Source organism: Leiobunum rupestre, chromosome 7 (genome assembly GCF_980474605.1).
Source record: "Leiobunum rupestre chromosome 7, qqLeiRupe1.1.hap1, whole genome shotgun sequence".
In the NCBI taxonomy this organism is placed as follows: domain Eukaryota; kingdom Metazoa; phylum Arthropoda; class Arachnida; order Opiliones; family Sclerosomatidae; genus Leiobunum; species Leiobunum rupestre.
Genome location: NC_143390.1, coordinates 24,003,576 through 24,022,657, shown reverse-complemented (window position 1 = coordinate 24,022,657; position 19,082 = coordinate 24,003,576). Strand labels below are relative to the sequence as shown.

The 19,082-nt window shown below is 37.6% G+C and overlaps 3 protein-coding genes across 4 annotated transcripts in view; 2 read left to right on the top strand and 1 right to left on the bottom strand.

Annotated features, from left to right (window-relative positions):
- LOC149935261 (protein-lysine N-trimethyltransferase SMYD5-like) overlaps positions 1-450 on the top strand; it is a 286,480-nt gene extending 286,030 nt beyond the window's left edge. Inside the window, exon 11 of the mRNA XM_090154294.1 lies at positions 407-450. The gene's annotated coding sequence lies outside the window, so the exon portion shown is untranslated. The remainder of the gene's footprint in view (positions 1-406) is intronic.
- Positions 1-19,082, top strand: part of Sec20 (vesicle transport protein Sec20) — a 170,254-nt gene that overhangs the window by 144,709 nt on the left and 6,463 nt on the right. The gene's annotated exons all lie outside the window — the stretch shown is intronic.
- On the bottom strand, positions 8,530-18,599 carry LOC149935260 (sodium/glucose cotransporter 4-like). 2 transcript variants are annotated; one of them, XM_090154280.1, is made up of 9 exons: positions 18,217-18,599; positions 11,646-11,717; positions 11,305-11,574; positions 10,687-11,233; positions 10,513-10,620; positions 10,298-10,448; positions 9,849-10,239; positions 9,560-9,779; positions 8,530-8,970 (listed from the first exon to the last, which is right to left on the bottom strand). In XM_090154280.1, exons 1-9 carry the CDS (start codon positions 18,292-18,294, stop codon positions 8,735-8,737), a joined length of 2,073 nt encoding a protein of 690 aa, XP_090010406.1. In that variant the 5' UTR covers positions 18,295-18,599; the 3' UTR covers positions 8,530-8,734. The 2 variants fall into 2 exon arrangements, with proteins under 2 accessions (XP_090010406.1, XP_090010405.1); XM_090154279.1 differs by lacking the exon at positions 18,217-18,599 and adding an exon at positions 17,933-17,968 and having other exon boundaries at positions 11,646-11,797.

The window sequence follows — 19,082 nt, the reverse complement described above, 5'->3', positions numbered from 1 at the left end:
ATTTTTACTAAACGGATGAATACAATATCTGTATATATTGTTTATTGAACTTTGTTTTTTAATTTTTGAGAACTTGTTAAAGTCTAAATATTTTACGTATGAAAATTTAAAGGTCAAATCTTGTTTTAGCGCATTCAGCAGATAAAATGGTTAAAGGGTAGAACCCGTTAGTTTTTTGTAATTTATTTCGTTTTTTCAGTCTTTTTTTATCTATTGCGTGTGTGTTTAGCGTATTAGTTTTCAAGGGTAATAGTTCATTTATGAAGAAAATATCGAGTTGTTTACATAGTGGTCTGGGTTTTTAACTGGGTCGTCATTACTTCGTAATTTATTTTAAACGTTTTCTCGACTGATTAAGATGTTTAATGCAGTTCATCAATTTGGTTCGTTTTTTTTATTTATAAAGAGCCCTAACTATTCCGTCTACGGTCATTTATTGAAATACGAGCTGTCAAGGGGCTTTCTGTGCTTTGTGAATGGTAAGTTTTTAGCTTCTTGTTAATTCATTTTTTATTGGTGTGGATATTTGGACATCTACGATTAATAATGCAGTCATTGATTTCCTGGGTGTGCGAGTCATTATATGATATTGGAAATTGGACGGTATTGGTCTTTTTCATGCGGCATGTGTCACAACGTCAACAGGAAGTCTACGAGTCGTCCACTACCAGATGTCGAATATAGCTATTCTACGGTATCTTCATCAAGGGTGAGTGTTGAAATAAAATGAGCGTTAAAGATGCGGCAAGTATGTCGTAAGCGAGAAAAATACAAATACCCTCTGTAGATATTTCTTTCATTAAAATTTGCTTCGTATCAGTGACGGCGATCCCGTGGGGGCTCTGGGGCTCGAGCCCCCACAGGGAAAAACCAACCAGGAAAAAATTTATAATCTCACTGCCTTTATTTGGGCCCGAATTCAATCTTTTTACAGAAGTTATTTTGAGATTGCAGATGCGAGTAGCATTAAGATGATATAACCGTAAAATTGATTTCGATAGATTCGTCCAAACAGAAAATCGCCACGTCGTGTACCCTATTTTACCTAAAATACCTTCGTTAAGAATGTGGCCAAGAAGGGCTTAATTATCTAGCCATGTACACAGATATTTTTCTAAAGATATCGACTTAACTTTTATTATCATTGTAATCCATGCCGGGTGAGATAATATAAAGAACACTTAAAAAAATATAGAAATTTAGAGCTGTACATATTCTTGCTTAAGTTTTATGATGAAAAAATAATGGCCCGGGCCCCCACAGAAATCTTTTCCTATCGCCGCCGCTGCTTCGTATTATATTTAAATGATAAACTTGTTCTGTAAATAGGGTTAAATTCAATTGTGCATTGTTTTAATACGTCTAACTCGTTGTCGTAACTACTTAATTTATATTATTCTGAATAAATTAAACTCGGTTGTTTCGTCTCAATTATTTTAATTAAAATTAAACTTTTATACCGGGCGGGATTGAACCGGGATTACGTTTTTAGTAAATAACTCTGAATTGCGGAGATATCTTCAAGGGTCATCTCGATAAATTAATACCACTAGGGACAATTCTTCCGAGGGGAGGTATATTTTGGCTTGCCAACTTGTTCTAATTGGAACCATTCTCCTAATCCCTTAAGATTCTCGAGATAAATTTTGAATGACCTTGAAGACCTGGTTCAAGGTCATTTTCAAATTTCAAATTCTTACATAAAACACATTTTGAGTAATTGCCTCTGTATCGTTTTTTAGTTAACACCCTGTAAAAGAACCGAACATGTTTTCTGACTCTGAAGCGCGTGACACAGTCAAAGGCAGCCGGGCAGCCTTCATGCTGGCCAACGAAAGCTCTGTTTTTCCTTAAGCCAAATTTTCCATGGTGGCATTATTGAACCTCATTTAGTATAAGACTAGTACATTTGTAAATTTTTTTACTCTTTCGGAAATTGTTTTTTTTTCTCTCAAAATTAATAACCAATGAAAAGAAATAGTTAAAAAACGTTTATTTTTAGCAGTCATACAAACATAACGATCTATAAAGTAATAAATATATTTTTTTTCAGTTAGCCGGGTTACAATGCCTAGGAGGGTGGCGGCAAGCCCTTCATTCCACGCGAGCCAACAGCTCCCTACACTCACTATTACCGTTAAGCCCAACAAGTTTTTATGGAAGGAGAAACCGAAGAGCTCAAGGGAAAACCCCTTAAACCAGTGGGTAGAGAGCTTGTAAACTCAACGCGGGAGTTGTTCCGGGATTAATAGTTTTGGATAGTTTGTCAAACTGAAGTTATTTGTATGATTGTATTTAGTATACTTTTAACTATTTCTCTATTAAATTCAATTATCACTACTTTCATTTTTATACTAAACCATAAGTCATAAATAACCAACATGTTTTTGCTAAATAGCAAATATCTAGAAACAGTAAAGGAGAGATAGTTGATCATAGTTCTAGACCGCGCTCTCACTCACCCGCGTAACATTTCATGACACTGGAATTAGTCGCGAAGAAAAGTTAACAAAATATATTTAAAATTTTTAACTGTGCAACGGTGTTTTCTTTCTAATTTGTTTCGAAGGAACAACCTTAGTGGACTTAGGGTCATTCCATGTCAATTCGACTAGCGGAAAATGGTATTTTTTCTACGAATAGAGTAGCTTGAGAAAGTGAGTTTCTGAAAGTTTTAGACTAGACTTGTAAATAAATTATTTGCAAAGTTATAATTTATTTTATTTTTAGGGCTATTTTAGATTTGAAATTTTTTAAATCTTTTTTTTTCTCCGAATATTTCGTTATCTAATAAACTTAAGCTAAAGAAAATTTATATTTTCAGCATAAAAGTAGTGCTGGATCCGAAAATAAAGGCCAAATTTTAATAATTACTAAACGAAATAGGTGTCAATTTGGGGGGATACAAAGATTCCCAACTTACGATTCCGTTTATGATGATCTATTTCCCTTAGCATTAGATAATCGAGAAAAATATTTATCAAATTTAGTAGATATACAGGGTGTCTCAATTTGCTCGATCAGGCCATTTTTCTCAAAATGTATTTATGCACGATTTTGTGCCGTTTTGCAAAATTTATTTTTTTTTCCGGTAGGTGTCACGCAAAATGTTTCAATTGAAAAGTTGTAGGGCATAGTCGAAAGTGTAAAAATAATTTTGGTTCGGTTGAAAAAGACCTATTTTTCACTGAGTTTGGAGGTCGGGGGAAAAAACAAGTTGTACTAGCAGGCCTTTAACGAATTGTAGGTAACATGTATTTCAGTTATAAGATTTCGAAAAATAAACAAATAATAATTAGCCCAAGTGACAAATGTTTTTTAATGACTTCTACAAAATGTTTTCAAAAATGCCACTTTCTGATGCAATGCACAAATATGCACGATGTTGCATATTGCGAAATGCTCCCCGAACCATTTCTGGAGTCACCCGGCGACATGCTTCGATGATTCTTTGTCGTAAATCTTCAACGCTCGTCACAGGTGTTTGGTATACGTAGTCCTTTACGAATCCCCAAAGAAAAAAGTGGAGTGGTGTTAGATCAGGGGATCTTGCAGGCCAACGAACAGGACCAGTTCTTCCGATCCATCTTCCAGGAAACTCGTCGTTTAGATATGCAACCACGTCACGATATTGGTGAGGTGGCGCCCCATCTGGCTGGAACCAGATGCGTCTGTACTCGGCCAGAGGAATGTCGTCCAACACGTTGGATATTTCATTTTGAAGGAACTCCAGGTAGTTTTGACCGTTCAGACGATTTGGCAGGAAGAACGGGCCAATAATTCTGTCACCTAACAGACCAGCCCACACATTTAAGCGAAACTGCACTTGGTGGCGGTGAGGAAATCCCCAGTGTGGATCCTCGTAGTCCCACATATGTTGGTTTTGACGGTTGAAACGCCCATCGCTTCCGAATGAACATTCGTCGGACATCAGTAGTTGATCGTGAATATCCTGGTGTGCGTCAGCCATGAGGCAAAACCAATTGCAGAAGTCGAGTCGGCGCTGTCTATAACCGTCATCAAAAGTAAATAGGGGGAGAAAGTCTGGCACTTGGGTCCAACCGCACGACGTCTTATTTGAGGGGTAAAATATTTGGGCTTCGGAAATGACTTCCCCCTCGCCTCTTTACAGGGACATAAAGGTATCGGTTGTACTCCGCCACGATGAAAAATAGTTCTCTATCAAATACGTGAATATGAAACTTTTGCTTTCGATAATTTGGTTAATTTAGTTCCTAAATAAAGTAGATATATGATAGAAACTAAAATGCGACATTTTAAAAATAATAACACGACTTTTGAAAAGTAATAAACCGTAACTAGCATAACGCTCACTTAAATCGTGGAGAGCGTGGCGCCATCTAAGAGCAGAGATCGGGACTAATTGGTAAATCTACGATGCTAAGGCCTAACAAATTGAAATCAACCGTTATTGAAGGAAATAATGGTCAGCATTTGACAGAGAGACTATTTGAAATCGCGAGGCGGTGACATGGTTGCCAGGGAATAAAATTCAAAAATTTCATCTTGAGCGCGGACCAGAATACCACAAATGCAGTACTTCGCACGTAATGCGCTATCCTTATTGGTTAGAAATATCACGTGATCACTAGCTCTTCAAAAAGGGTGTCAAGCATGGTGGAAGGTAAAATCTGAAGGCAGTGATAGACTTTCTCCCCCTATTTACTTTTGCCGTCATGCAGTCCTTGGTGAAGTGTCGCTCGATAAGGATGAAAATGGTGTCTTTTGAGTGTTCTCCAAACGTAGTTTCGATCCAACCCTAAGTCAAAGCTGGCAGTCCTGACGCTTGCTCGAGGATAGGCGACGAAGTAGGCAAGTATGGTGTTTTCCATGTCGAACCCTCGGATTGATATTACCCCAGTTGTCGAAGTCGCGGACCACTCTAAGAACCGTCGTATGACTTGGTCTGCAATTGGGAAATCTTCGTCTAAATAACTGACTTACTAGAGTAGCATTACGACGACCTTCTCCGTAAAATAATTCTAGCATATGAGCGCGCTGATCTCGAGTGTAAAGAGGCATACTGGACAACAATCGGCCAAGCTGAGATAATGTTTTAATTTTGAAATGTAAACGCTTTAAATACTACTCGGACAATTGCTATTTCACGTTAAAAAACAACAAACGAAAATAAGTGTAATTTTTGGTCTACAAATCTTTGTTTGATGATCTTACTCGTAACCACGTCGAAATAGAAGACGCGGTCTTTGTCTACTTTGTCTAATGAGGTGTTGAACGTAATAATTTTCTTTAACAATAACTTTTTGCAGATCTGATTATTAACTACTTAGCTGAAAGCATAAGTTCCCTAAAATAAATGTACATGTGTGTTGTGATTATGTACGATTGTTTACGTTAAAGGCTATTGCCTGCTAGTACAACTTGTTTTTCCCCGACCTCCAAACTCAGTGAAAAATAGGTCTTTTTCAACCGAACCAAAATTATTTTTACACTTTCGACTATGCCCTACAACTTTTCAATTGAAATATTTTGCGTGACACCTACCGGTGAAAAAATAAATTTTCCAAAACGGCACAAAATCGTTCGATTTTTCTGAAATTTAGTAACCAAAGCCTTCCATAACTAACAAATAAACCCTGAAAATTTCAGAACCCTAGCATAAATACATTTTGAGAAAAATGGCCTGATCGAGCAAATTGAGACAACCTGTATAATCTATATAATCAAATTATCAGCTAGGCTAAGTCATCAAGCGACTTTTGAAGCCATTAATTCAGGTGGCCGGGTTACAATGAGTAGGAGGGTGGTGACAGCCAACAGCTCACTGCACTAACTATTACCGTTAACCTCAAAAAGTTTTTATGGGAAGGGGAAACCGAAGATCTCGGGGGAAAACCCTTTAAACTCTATGCAGAAGTAGTTGTTCAGAGTTTTCACCCAGTGCCATGAGCTGGGATCGAACCCGGATCCTTTTGCTGCAAGGCGAAAGTGCTAACCACTCCGCCACCCCACCTTAGATGGCTTGAGCATTTTATTCTCTAATTTCTACGTCTACTCTTTGTTGAAATAGCTTTAAGTACTTTGTACGCTAAGGGTCATTCCATGTCAATTCGACTAGTGGAAAATTAGCCCAATTTTTTTTATTATAATGGTATTTTTTCTAGCTTGAGAAAGTGAGTTTCTGAAAGTTTTAGACTTGTAATTAAATTATTTATTATATATTATTATTATTTCAGCACTACCTTTATGCTTAAATTATAAATTTTCTTTAGTTTAGGTTTATTAGATACCGAAATATTCGAAAAACAAAACGATTTTAAAAATTTCAACTCTAAAATAGCCCAAAAAATAATTTAATAGGCGCTTAAATAAAACATCAAGGAAATCACCAAGAAGTAATATTTCCGAGAGCCAGTTATTGTTTATATGGTGCTTGTTGAAATAATGGAAAATTTTCATCCGCAAATAGAACATTGTGTTTTTTCAAAGCTTTAATATGTCAAAAATGCTACCTGGTTAAAAGGACACACTTTTTGCGTACCGTACCGGTGACGGCGGTGAAAAGATTCCTTTTTTTCAACAAGCACTCTCGGATTTACTACTTCTTCGAAATTTTCTTGAAGATGTTTTATTGAAGCGTTTATTACAAGTCTATAACTTTCAGAAACTCACTTTCTCAAGCTACTCTATTCGTAGAAAAAATACCATTAAAATTAAAAAAAATTGGGCAAATTTTCTGCTAGTCGAATTGACATGGAATGACCCCTTAGGCTAGCTGCACGGCCCGAGTTGGACTCGGGCTCATCTCCAAATTTTTACCCAAACGTTTAAGTGCTCGTCTCTGGCTCAATTTACGGAAAAATATTGTACAGGCTCAGCTCAGACTCAGGTAAAACGACACGGTTTGAAAAGGCTCGTCTCGGACTCGTGTTAAGCTTCATTTTTCATGTGGACTCACCTCGGCCTCATTTGATATTCATTTTTTTCTTCGTCTCGTCTCGAGCTCAATTTTCTTAAGTTAACAAATTTGGGCTCGTCTCGGGCTCTTCTTACCTAAACAATTCGTTTAGGACTCGTCTCATACTAGGGCTCGGAATAAATATTTGGGGCTCACTCGTTTTGAGTCCTCGACTCAACACAAATTTTATGGAACAGTACAAAAAATATAATGACTCAGTACAAAATAAATGGCTGCATGTTTTTGTAGTGGTTTTATGAGTAAAGGGGATTTTATGTACCTGTACATAAGCATTCATGCTTTTTAACACGCATCCTCCAAGAAAATGGACAGCTTACCATAATTCTCTTCCAATTTTTTGTTTAAACAATAAGTATTATTTCTTAACCCCGAATACCTCATTCAAAAATAGCAATTGAAACCGGTATGAATGCTGCTTTATTTAAATCAGTTCACACGATTATTAGAAAAGGCATTATACGCGACAATGAAATTGTAAGCATTAAGCCATTAAGGCATTTGAACCATTGCTGTAGTTTCGTCCATTAGCTTTTATTTCCCCCTTCGTGTACTCTGGTTTATCTCGTAAATACATAACCCTCTTCCTCCAAATTAAGAAACTAACTAAATTTACTTTATGCTTTATAACGTAAAATTACATCTGCCGCTAACATTATACGGTTAAATTTTTGTAACTACTGCTGTAGTTTAGAAAAATTAATGCACTTACAGGCCTAAGCTGCCGCTTAGGTGATAAAAACGGCAGCAGCGTTTTGAACTTTGAAAAATCGCGGTTAAAAACGACCTTTTCCAAAAATAAACGTGAGTTACGTGGGTTCCAAGGTCGCATGACTCGCGTCATTCAATTTCACAGCCAATAGAATTTGGTTCAGTCAATTATTTTTAGGGGTGGACGATTATTGATGATTTTGTCCTCTGAACAAATAGAATTTCGAGACTCGAAATAACCAAAGACCGGTCTCAAGCTCGTGCTTATTCACTTGGACTCGTCTCGGGATCCTATCAATAAGAACTCTAACGATAGGTCTCTACTCGGGCTCATTTTTCAACAATTTTCCGGACTCGGACTCAGTCTCGTCTCAAAACCATTAAGGGTCTCGTCTCAGCTCATAAATTAGACAATATATTTCTTGGTCTCGGCTCGTACTCAAAAAGTCTACGTTTTTTCGAATAGTCTCAGCCGAGGCTCGTGATTTTATGAAATTTAGAAGGGACTCGTCTCGGGCTCAAAAATTAACTCTGAATATTTAAGGACTCGGGCTCAAACTCGCAAATTGGCTCAAATTTGAGACGAGCCCGTGGAGCTTTGCCCTTAGCGTGCAAAGCACTTTAAGCTATTTCAACAAAGAGTAGACGTAGAAATTATAGGATTAAAGGCTCGAGCCTTCTACTAAATTTCATATATAATTTTCTCGATTAGCTAATGCTAAGGGAAATAGATAAACCCAATCGTAAGTTGGGTTAAATATCTGAGAAATAAACTGGAACTAAAACGCAATTTTACGATGCATGACGTATTAGAAAATCGTAAATGTTTTGCCTCGTCCGAAAGAAACAGTGATTGCAAATTCATAAAAATCAATTAATTTATTAGAACATATTAACAACTTGGTTATAAAAATATTAGCGCGAATGTTTAAAATCCAATTAAATGAACAATATACAAAAAACATATATTGAAATCTTTCGCGTTTTCGGTCGCCTCTCGCGACCCGAAGCTAGAAGTAATGCCAGCGCGTACGTAGTTAAAGTGGTTCGAGTTTAAACGCCTAGCTACGCGTAGATCACCCATATCGCGATGGCGGCTACCAACAATAGAAGTCCATTCACATTACACACTATCCTCCATCCTTTGACTTCATCCAACAAACGAACCGACACTTCGACCTCTTCTTCCGGACTCAAGATCTCTCTCTCGGGATGAGCCTCGGCTTCCATCCTCCGCTGTTCGCTGTCTCGACTGAAGCCACACAGTGAAAACAAAATGCCCTTCCATTTTGAGGGAGATTCTAGAAATTAGAAATGGGGGTATATTATAGAGCCGCGTTCAAATTTACTTCCCTGCTTCCAGTGGCGTAGCTGAGAACTCAGAGGCCTCCCCGCAAAAATATCTATGAGGCCCCCCTTTTTAATTTTTTTATGGTTAGCGGGGCCCCTCCCCGAAGCTCGAGGCCCCCCGCACCGCGGGCCCTGCGGACCATCAGCTACGCCACTGCCTGCTTCAGCCAGGATAATGAATAATCACAGGAATCCATACCTCTACTTGGAATGCTTATCGCGGCAGATTTTCGTCTCGATGTGGCTGACGGTTTTTTTGACGTCACTATGTTAACTTAATAAACAACAACGTGAGAGGGGAGCGCGCGCAGAGGGTTTTTTTTTTTAAATCGTAGGCGGGGCCAAAGCCGTCAGAGTGATCTTAGCATCTTACCATACGCGATACGTCAGGATAAGCATTCCATGTAGAGGTATGGATTCCTGAAAAGGGTTGTAAATCGCCATAATTTTCATCGTGGGTACGAAACACCTTAGATTTATTCGAGAAACGGCTTAGCCGGATTATTAACCTTTTAAATTATTCTAGACCGTTTCCATTACCTTGATAGACGGTGCTATAGTGGCTTAAACGCTTAACACCTATTTGGTCGTTCTCCTTATTAAAATAAACTACGTCAATGTCGGAAATGGCCGATTTCTCGTTCGTCACCGCTCGCTCGCTTTCTCGGCGATCTTCTTCCGACGTGACATCCTGCTCGTGTCCTTCCATTGATTCGTTAACGACGCGACTGCGACGCGTCCAAAATGTTAATCGTTGAATCTAAGTTGGGGATTTGGTACGAATTGAGATATTTATTTCCAAGATACGTATACTGGCGTCACGACTTACGTGTTTTTGATCAATTGGTTTGGTTAAAAGACTGACTACCACGGTGACCACGGTTACTATCATGAAAAGGACGCAGCCGAAGTGTAGGTAATGCACTTTGGATAGGATGAATGGTCGGTCATCCACTAGGCCGGAAGCGCATGACGGTGCTGGGTAAGAAAACTCCATGATGAATCTGGCAACGCCAACGACCAAGCCGACCATCAGACCCCAGAACGCGCCCTTTTCGTTGGTTCGGGACCAGAAAACGGCCAATACGTAGACGGAACATATCGGAGGGGCCAAGTAGCTGATGACGCTTTGCGTGTAATGGTACAGTTGACTTCCCTGGGCGAGCTTTATTACTGGCATCCAAGCAACGCTTATAGCCACCATAAAGAGGATGAAAACTCTGAATAGAAACGCGAGTTATTTCGCTGGAAATTTCCTTTGACTCTGGATTAACTTACTTTCCAACCACGATCATCTCTATTTCCGAAGCGTTCTTCCTGATACGAGTCCAGATGTCGATTGTGAAAAGAGTCGAGCTGCTGTTGAAGACTGAAGTCAAAGAACTCATGATGGCTGCCAACATCACGGACATTATAAATCCTTTGGCTCCTTCGAATGCCGAATGAAATTACTTATTAAAGCTTCCCTTCATCAAATACATTCGATAACAAACCTGCGGGCATTAACCTGGTAACTAACAGAGGATAAGCAATGTCGTTACAACCGTACGGGCTTCCGCATAGTTTTTGGCAGGCATCCGGCGCCGAGCAAGACATCTCATCTATGGAATGGGTCTGATTAGAATCACTATTGGATACGTCCATTAAAAAGGTAATTAATTAATTACTAGGGAAGAGAATTCTGGCGGCCATTCCTGGAAAGACGAACAAGAAAAGAGGCAGTATCTTCAAGTATCCAGCCAGCACGCATCCGCCTTTGGCGTGGCTGACGTTTTTCGCGCACAAGGCTCTCTGCACTTGCACTTGATCGGAGCACCATCCCCAGATGCCGGAGATACTCAGTCCCAATGTCATTCCTGTCCAAGGCAGATCGGGGTCGGTGACCGGACGCAATAAGTTCCAGTAGTATGGGGTTGGCTTGCTACAAGACTCGTTTTTAGAATTGTACCCGATGAAGGTCTCGTTGGTAGGCTCAGCTTCGAGGAACTTGGTTTTGATAACACCGTATCCTCCAACCTCAGCGAAGGTCATAATAGCCATGGATGCCGCTCCCGCCAATATCAGAATCGTTTGCACAAGGTCAGTCCACATGACGGCGGTTAGCCCACCCCCGATGGTGAAGATGGCGGATACGGCCAGGAGGGCTAGAATGGCTGGATACGTGCTCCACTTCATCGTTTGTTCGATGAAAATAGTACCGGCGTACAAATCCGTCTAACGGAGATAAAGATTTTAGATGGTTCGAATGTCTCGGAAATCTTACGTACGTAAAGAGTAAGACCTACCGAGATCCTAATAAACACTGACAGAGCCAAGGCCATAACAGATAAATAGATTTGTATTCTTTGTCCACCGAATCGTTTCCTGAGGTATTCCGGCATGGTGTATACTTGCCCGGCCAAGTAAATCGGAATGAAAATCCATCCGAGTAGCAACAAAACGAACATGGCGTTTAATTCGAATCCGGAAATTCCGATTCCGGCTTTCGCACCGGATCCGGTCAAGCCGATGAAATGCGTGCTGCCAATGTTGGTGGCGAAAAGGCCGCATCCGACCTGCGATAAATTGATAAGTGGCAATAGAAATCGTCGTTATTTTTCAATAATTCGGCTCGATTTCAACTTACCAGTACCCAATTCATGCTCCTACCCGCCAAAAAATATCCACGTACACTGTCATTGCCTCCTTTCCGAGCGGCCTTGAAGTTGTCAAAGATAGAAGAGCAAGCCACAACCAGAAACAAAAAGAAGCGACGTGTTAATAATACATCCAAGAAGGGTAAATTATATAGGGTTGCCGTTTAGAACCGGAGGAACCGGAACCGAACTGATATTCCAGGGTCGGTTCCGGTTCCAAGAAATGGGAACCGGAAGCTACGTAGCGACCAATTTTAGTAATGTATTAATGTGAGTTAATTCAGAAGCCCGATTTAATTTTTATTCTGTAATCATGTTTTCTTTCCCACGTTAGTCAGAATTTGACCTTGTCAAACACCACCTTGAATTTTTTTTTTAATTTCTGTTATAAAAGCCTAACGTCTTAAGGACTTTCCTATATTAAGAGTAACAAAATTAAACAAATTACAACTTCAACATCACATTAAAAAAATTTTAATTTCTGTTATAATAGCCAAACGACTTAAGAACTTTCCTAAAAATTGAAAAAACTAGTTAGTTACTAACTATTAACTAATAGGCCGGGTTGGAGTTAATAGTTATTTGACCACATTAGTGCCAAGCTTCGATAAAAAACTAAATGAGAAAACCGGAAGTCACTTCAGTTCCGGTTCCAAAAAATGGGAACCGAAAGAGAACCGAACCGAATACTTTTCGAATACTATTACTTTTGAAAAAGCCGCGAAAAAGAATAAATAAACACTGACAAGTGACAAGGACTATTGTGTCTATTGTCTCAATTGGAAGGAAAAACCGTTGTAGGGTAATTCCATGCCAAATCACCCGTTGTCGGAAAAATTTTCCCACGGCACCATGCGCGATTTCGACGTTACTTTACACGTTAGTAATATAGATATTTTTAGTGGGAAATCCAAATTTTTAGCCCAAAATGCAACGTAGTTTTTAAAATATGATTTTTTAAAAAAATTATGTCTAGGGTGTACATTTTCGAAATGCCGAAAATCTCGGTATGTGCGTACGAATAACTCAAAACGTATTCAAGATAGACCCACGAAAGTTTTCTTTCCGAAATATATTAATTAGGTTTTTAATAAAAAATATTTCAAAATGGCGATTTTAACTGAAATTTCGTTTGTTGAGGTAAACTAAAGATGATGTTGTCGCCAAGATATTAAATCGGATATAAATATGAGAGTTGATATTATGTTAAATGGACCCAATGAACACGAAAATAGCGCTGAAAGAAATCTCAGGAATTTAGTTTTTGAGTTATAGCTTCGTGAACGGACCTATTTTTTTGAAAAACTGCTAAACATGGTAGTGATTGCGGCAAAATTACGGTACGTAGGGAGTTGAAAATCAAAAAAAGATTGCCACCGCTAAAAAGCTGAGATTTTAAGCTACAAAATACGTAAGTAAAAAAGTTGTTTATGGGAGACCTAAATTACCAAAATCAAGATTCAATTTTAAGTAATTTGACTGGAAACCAAATCGGTTTTATTTATTTACTTTTGACATAATGTGTGTGTGTTCTAGTTGGCTTAGAACAAAGGTTTTACCATCCAAAAATGAATTAGGTTTTACAATGGATATTATATTTGTAAAGGTACCCAGAATATATCTTCCTTTCTTGGCCAAAATAGCTTTAAATCTTTTCTACGAAAGAAGCTAACCAAGACATCTTTTTCTTCGTCAGAAAGTTGGGCAATGTTTCCAACGTACCATTCTTCGTCGTAAGTACACGCAATATATGCACCAGGTATACACTCCTCCCAAATTAAGTCTTCTGATATTCTTTATATTTTGATGTTGTTGTCATTTTGAGGAATAAAAGCATGGTGTGAGCGAGTACCAGGAATTTTTTTGATTCCAATGTACCTATCGTCGAGGGAATATTCCTTCACGTGGTTCTCGACGTCTTTTTTAGATAACTAAAATGGATGTTTTTAACATTTTGTGTACATCACATGAACATTTCTTCAGGTTTTTGTATTTGGGAGGTTTTCGTTGCCTGTAGGTTCGCCTTGGCCACTAGCCGTTTCACGGTACCCCCAATTCTAACTTTAGAATTTATTTCAATTACTTATTTAGTTTCTTTTGTGTTTAAAACATTTAAACTAAAAAAAGGTTAATAAAAATACTTGGTACGTCTTAAATCAATTAATTAACGTTTATTTTGTTGTGTTATTGGTTTATTTACCTCGGGTAAAAAGTAATTTGACTTAAAAAATCTGGGCGGGCATTTTTCTAATTGGAACCATTCTTAAGTTCTTAAGTTCGTTTATTGCAAAATGGTTATCGAGATAAATTTTGAATGACCTTGAACTAATGATTCAAGGTCATCACAAGTTACAATTTACGAACTCCCCCACTCAGTTAAGAGTTTCACGACAATTTTGATTCATAAAATCTGGTAGTTTTCGATTTATAAGCCCTTAAAGGTCGTGTCTTGATTAGAATACCACACACGACCTTATGGTTTTTGGTCTAACATTTCTCGGCTTCCCATTAGTCAAATTAGATCGGGTCAAAACTGTTTAGACTTAAAATTAAACGTCGAACACATTTCTAATTGGAACCATTCTTTTAATCCTAACGATTCTAGAGATAAAATTTGAATGACCTTGAAGACCTGGTTCAAGGTCATTGAAATTTCCATTGTCATTTGTCCCCTGCACCCTCTATGTAACCTGCAAATTTAAATTCTTACATAAAACACATTTTGAGTAATTGGCTCTGTATCGTTTTTTAGTTAACACCCTGTATACTGTGACTAGACGATATTTTGGAAGTTTGTAGCAGACCAAATCTTTAGTTCGTCTGTTTATAATCTGATAAGCCCACGACACAAGCCGTACAAAAGGAATATCTAAGAGTAGAAACTAGAAACAAACGTCACAGTTTGCCGCGCCACGTGTGCGAAGTTTTGGAACTTACGTAGCAAGTTGAAATAACTTAAAATTGAATCTTGATTTTGGTAATTTAGGTCTCCCATAAACAACTTTTTTACTTACGTATTTTGTAGCTTAAAATCTCAGCTTTTTAGCGGTGGCAATCTTTTTTTGATTTTCAACTCCCTACGTACCGTAATTTTGCCGCAATCACTACCATGTTTAGTAGTTTTTCAAAACAATAGGTCGGTTCACGAAGCTATAACTCAAAAACTAAATCCCTGAGATTTCTTTCAGTGCTATTTTCGTGTTCATTGGGTCCATTTAACATAATATCAACTCTCATATTTATCTCCGATTTAATATTTTGGCGACAACATCATCTTTAGTTTACCTCAACAAACGAAATTTCAGTTAAAATCGCCATTTTCAAATATTTTTTATTAAAAACCTAATTTATATATTACGGAAAGAAAACTTTCTAGTTACTCACTGTTACCTATATTTATAGTATAAAACGTTTCGTGGGTCTATCTTGAATACGTTTTGAGTTATTCGTACGCACATACCGAGATTTTCGGCATTTCGAAAATGTACACCCTAGACATCATTTTTTCAAAAAATAATATTTTAAAAAGTACGTTGAATTTTGGGCTAAAAATTTGGATTTCCCACTAAAAATATCTATATTACTAACGTGTAAAGTAACGTCGAAATCGCGCATGGTGCCGTGGGAAATTTTTTCCGAAAACGGGTGATTTGGCATGGAAATTAAGTGACTTCTAAATACATATTTAGAAGTCACTTAATTTCGTTTTGTCCAAACTATTGGTTTTTATTTCGCCTCGTGTTCTATATGTTACTTCCAAAAATGTGGAAATAAGCGAAAATAGCTTTACAGTTTTCTCCCCAATTTTTGTTTCGATTTGGTTCGATCATGGGAAAAAGTAAAAAAGAACAAGCATCGACGCACTCTAGCGGTACTCGCGGGCATAACAGGAAATGCTTGTATAGGCTGGTTATTCAAAATAGGCCGGGGGGGGGGGGTAAAATAGGGCAAGAAGCTTTGTTGGAATGCTTGGAATTTAAAATTTGAACCACGAGATTACCATTAGTCAGGTAGCAGCTGTTAAGTACTTTGGAAATTTTGCCAAGTACGATTTTTCAAATGAAATAGTCTAAACACATGTTAAATTAAATATTTGGCCTTGTCTTAAAAAATTCTTTGGCCTCTTTCAATTAGTTTTAATCATTTAAAATATCGCAAATATTTCGAAATTTGTTGCCGAGTTTCGGTGTTACTTAGAGCCCGTAGCCTAATATTTAATAAGTTTTATCGAAATCGCTAAGACGCACTGTACGTCCGCAACATTGTTTTAGATTATTATAAAACTGATATGATTTAAATATTATTAATTATTAAAATATCAAACACAAATGTGAACATTGAAATAATTAAGATATTTATTTTTTACAATATTTCGCTTTTAATGTTTAACCGACTAAGTTTACATAGTATCATCTGTCGACATTTCAATGTCTCTTTTGTTTTGACAATTATCCCTACAACTACATAGGTCAGTGCATTCAAGATTGTTTTTGCAACACCCACACGATCGGTTTTTACATCCCTTTGTGCAATTACATTTTCGAAGCTCTAAAAGAGCTTCTGGTGCGGGAGGCAGGTTGCATTGTTTTGGCCTATACACATGTTCCAAATACTCCCATCCAAAGTCAGTTGCGAGTGGTAATCCCGGCAATGGTTCTTTGGATTTCTTTAAAACCAAAGTGTGAAAATGGGCGCGATTTGTGTGGGGAATTAATGTGGCTGTTGTCGGCGGAAGTTGCCTACCTTCCTTTCCTAACTTCGCAAACATTTCCCAACGAAGATGTCTCAACGACCCTGCACATTTTTCATCACGATTCTTATAAAGTAAACAAACGTATTTTTCCATTTTGCAATGAATGTCCTCTGGAACAGGCCCGGTATTATTTCCAAGGAGAGAAAAGGCATTCAAAATGTCTTGGTCACTGGCAAGAAAAGCTTGAAAGTTTGATTTTAGACCTTTAGTCACGAAACATCCAGTGCTGTCGCATCCTTTAATTTGTTTAAATAAACTTTAAAAAGTGGTTTTTATCTTTTTCTAAAATTATATTTTTTAAATTATCTTAATTATTTTAATGTTCATATTTGTGTTTGATATTTAATTAATTAATATTTAAATCATAAGTTTTTTAATAATCTAAAACAATGTTGTTGACATATGGGGCTTTCTTTGTGAATGATAAAACATATTAAATATTAGACTACTGGTGCTAAGTAACACCAAAACCCGGCAACATTTTTCGAAAGTTTTGCGATTTTTTAAATGATTAAAACTAATTGAAAGAAGTTAAAGATTTTTTTAAGACAAGGCCATATATTTAGTTTAACATGTGTTTGAACTATTTCAATTGAAAAATCGAACTTGGCAAATTTTCCAAAGTAGTTGAATTATTTTTACACACACAACCTGACTACATGCGGTGCTAATATATTAGTCTTTTAAATTAATCGTCGTAAGAATTTAGAATGTCGAGCTTCTTCGATCATACTTATAGTAAAATATTCTGCTTACCGTCTGAAAGCAATTTCCAAATTTGTAACGGTTGTTATTATTAACATTGTATAACATTATTTATAAATATAAACGATCGTACCATGGCTTAATAGTTGCTTACCTTTTTATGATGAATAATTTAGAATTAGAAGGGGAAAACGTATTTATACTTATTTAAAGTGATAACATAGATCAAAGAATATAAAGCCCCAGGAATGGAAGGTGTAGCTCCGTCTAGTGGAGCTTTTGTGACTCTCATTTTTAAAGATAGACCGTGTTTCGCTATCCGTTTCCGGTTACTCTGATTTGCTCTGTCGGAAGTTTCTAACGCAACCAAAACACGCGGCCAATAATATCAATCCTTCCATTCCTGGGGCTTTATATTCTTTGCATAGATGGTTATGAGACACGTTTGGGGCTTCCTTTGTAAACAACAATCTGAAAATTCAAATCGCAACTACTAAACCGTTAAAAATGTTTCCCGACAGATGGCGAAATTTAAAAATCAGTTTCCAGTTTATGACGTTTGAATCACCAGGATAAAAATATTTGCCTGGCAACGCTGCTGAACGCGTTAACACTTTTTTTATGGGTCTTTATAGGGAAATGTTAAATATCTGGACCATCCTTGTTGTTAATTAGTCCATGGTTCAATTCGGTTCCTACTATTTTTCGGTTCCGTTCCGTTTCCAATTTGTCTTGATCGGTTCGATTCCGGTTCCACTTAGTCGGTTCTCGGTTTGGTTCCGGTTCCTTCAAGAACCGGAACCGAACCGGCAACCCTAGGTAAATACCTCGAAATGAAATTTGTTATCATCGAATTAAACGAGTAAATAACGCGTTGATAATTTCAGTCGCGTTATCGCTTTCCAGGCGCCCTTTATGACGTTTAAGGGTGCTTTATTGCTCTGTTTTTTTATCGTTTTACGACCAAATAATATATTCTTTGGCACGGTTAAGAAAAATAACCCGATGTTCTAATATAGTCGTACACACCAGTACGCCTATATTTAGCTCAAAACGGGAAAAGAAAGAAATTTCCGTGAAACTCAAAGCAAATATTTACTCACCCATATCCCAAATACAAGAATGATGATAAAGTAGGCGATTAAGACGACCAAATCGAGAGCTTCGAAGTTGGAATCCATGTTCCTTCAGGGTCAAATTCCCTTAAATGACGCGAATGTCCGTGGTAAACGTCGACAACCGAAAATGGTGAACGATCCGGAGCGGCGTGTGACTGCCAGAGATGGAACGAATGGAAGCAGGCAGCGTTTCAGGAGGACGTCAAAGTTAGGCCAACCTTTTCCGTGAGAGAAATTGTTTGCTGTCTAGTTCGGCGGTCGTCGTATTTGTTAATACCCACCCTCACCGTCCTTTATTTATCTAGTCTTACTGTTCGGGACATTTTGCTTCGCTATCTTACACGTGAATTGTTTCGCTTTTTTACCTAAGTATGTATACACAAAAATAAAACGAACTTCTTCTTGAACTCGAAGAGATTAGAAATGTATACATTTGCCCTTGACGTTGGGTAATCATTTTTTTCGATTAATCTATTTTTGTTTCTTTTTAACGCAATAGGATCTCGCGTTTATCACGCTTAGACTCTTTTAAGAAACTAATTGATCGTATAATTTCATTCGATATCACGATGTAATCGAGTGCCTCTATAATTTTGACTGAAAACTGAAACATTAAGCGAAAATTATTCGTACGTCACTGTCTACTTGTTCGACGGTTAAACTAGCAAATTGAAACCGGAGTAGGTGAATTAGGAGACTTACCTTCGTTTGAACTTCACACGCTGTTTTACGAATCAAAGCTTCAAAAGAATCGTTTCCCGTAAAGCGCAATTTTCACCCAGCAGTACACATTTACGCGATATAGAAGAGTGCGCTTTCTCGCCTCCCCATTTGATCACGGGTTGATGAAA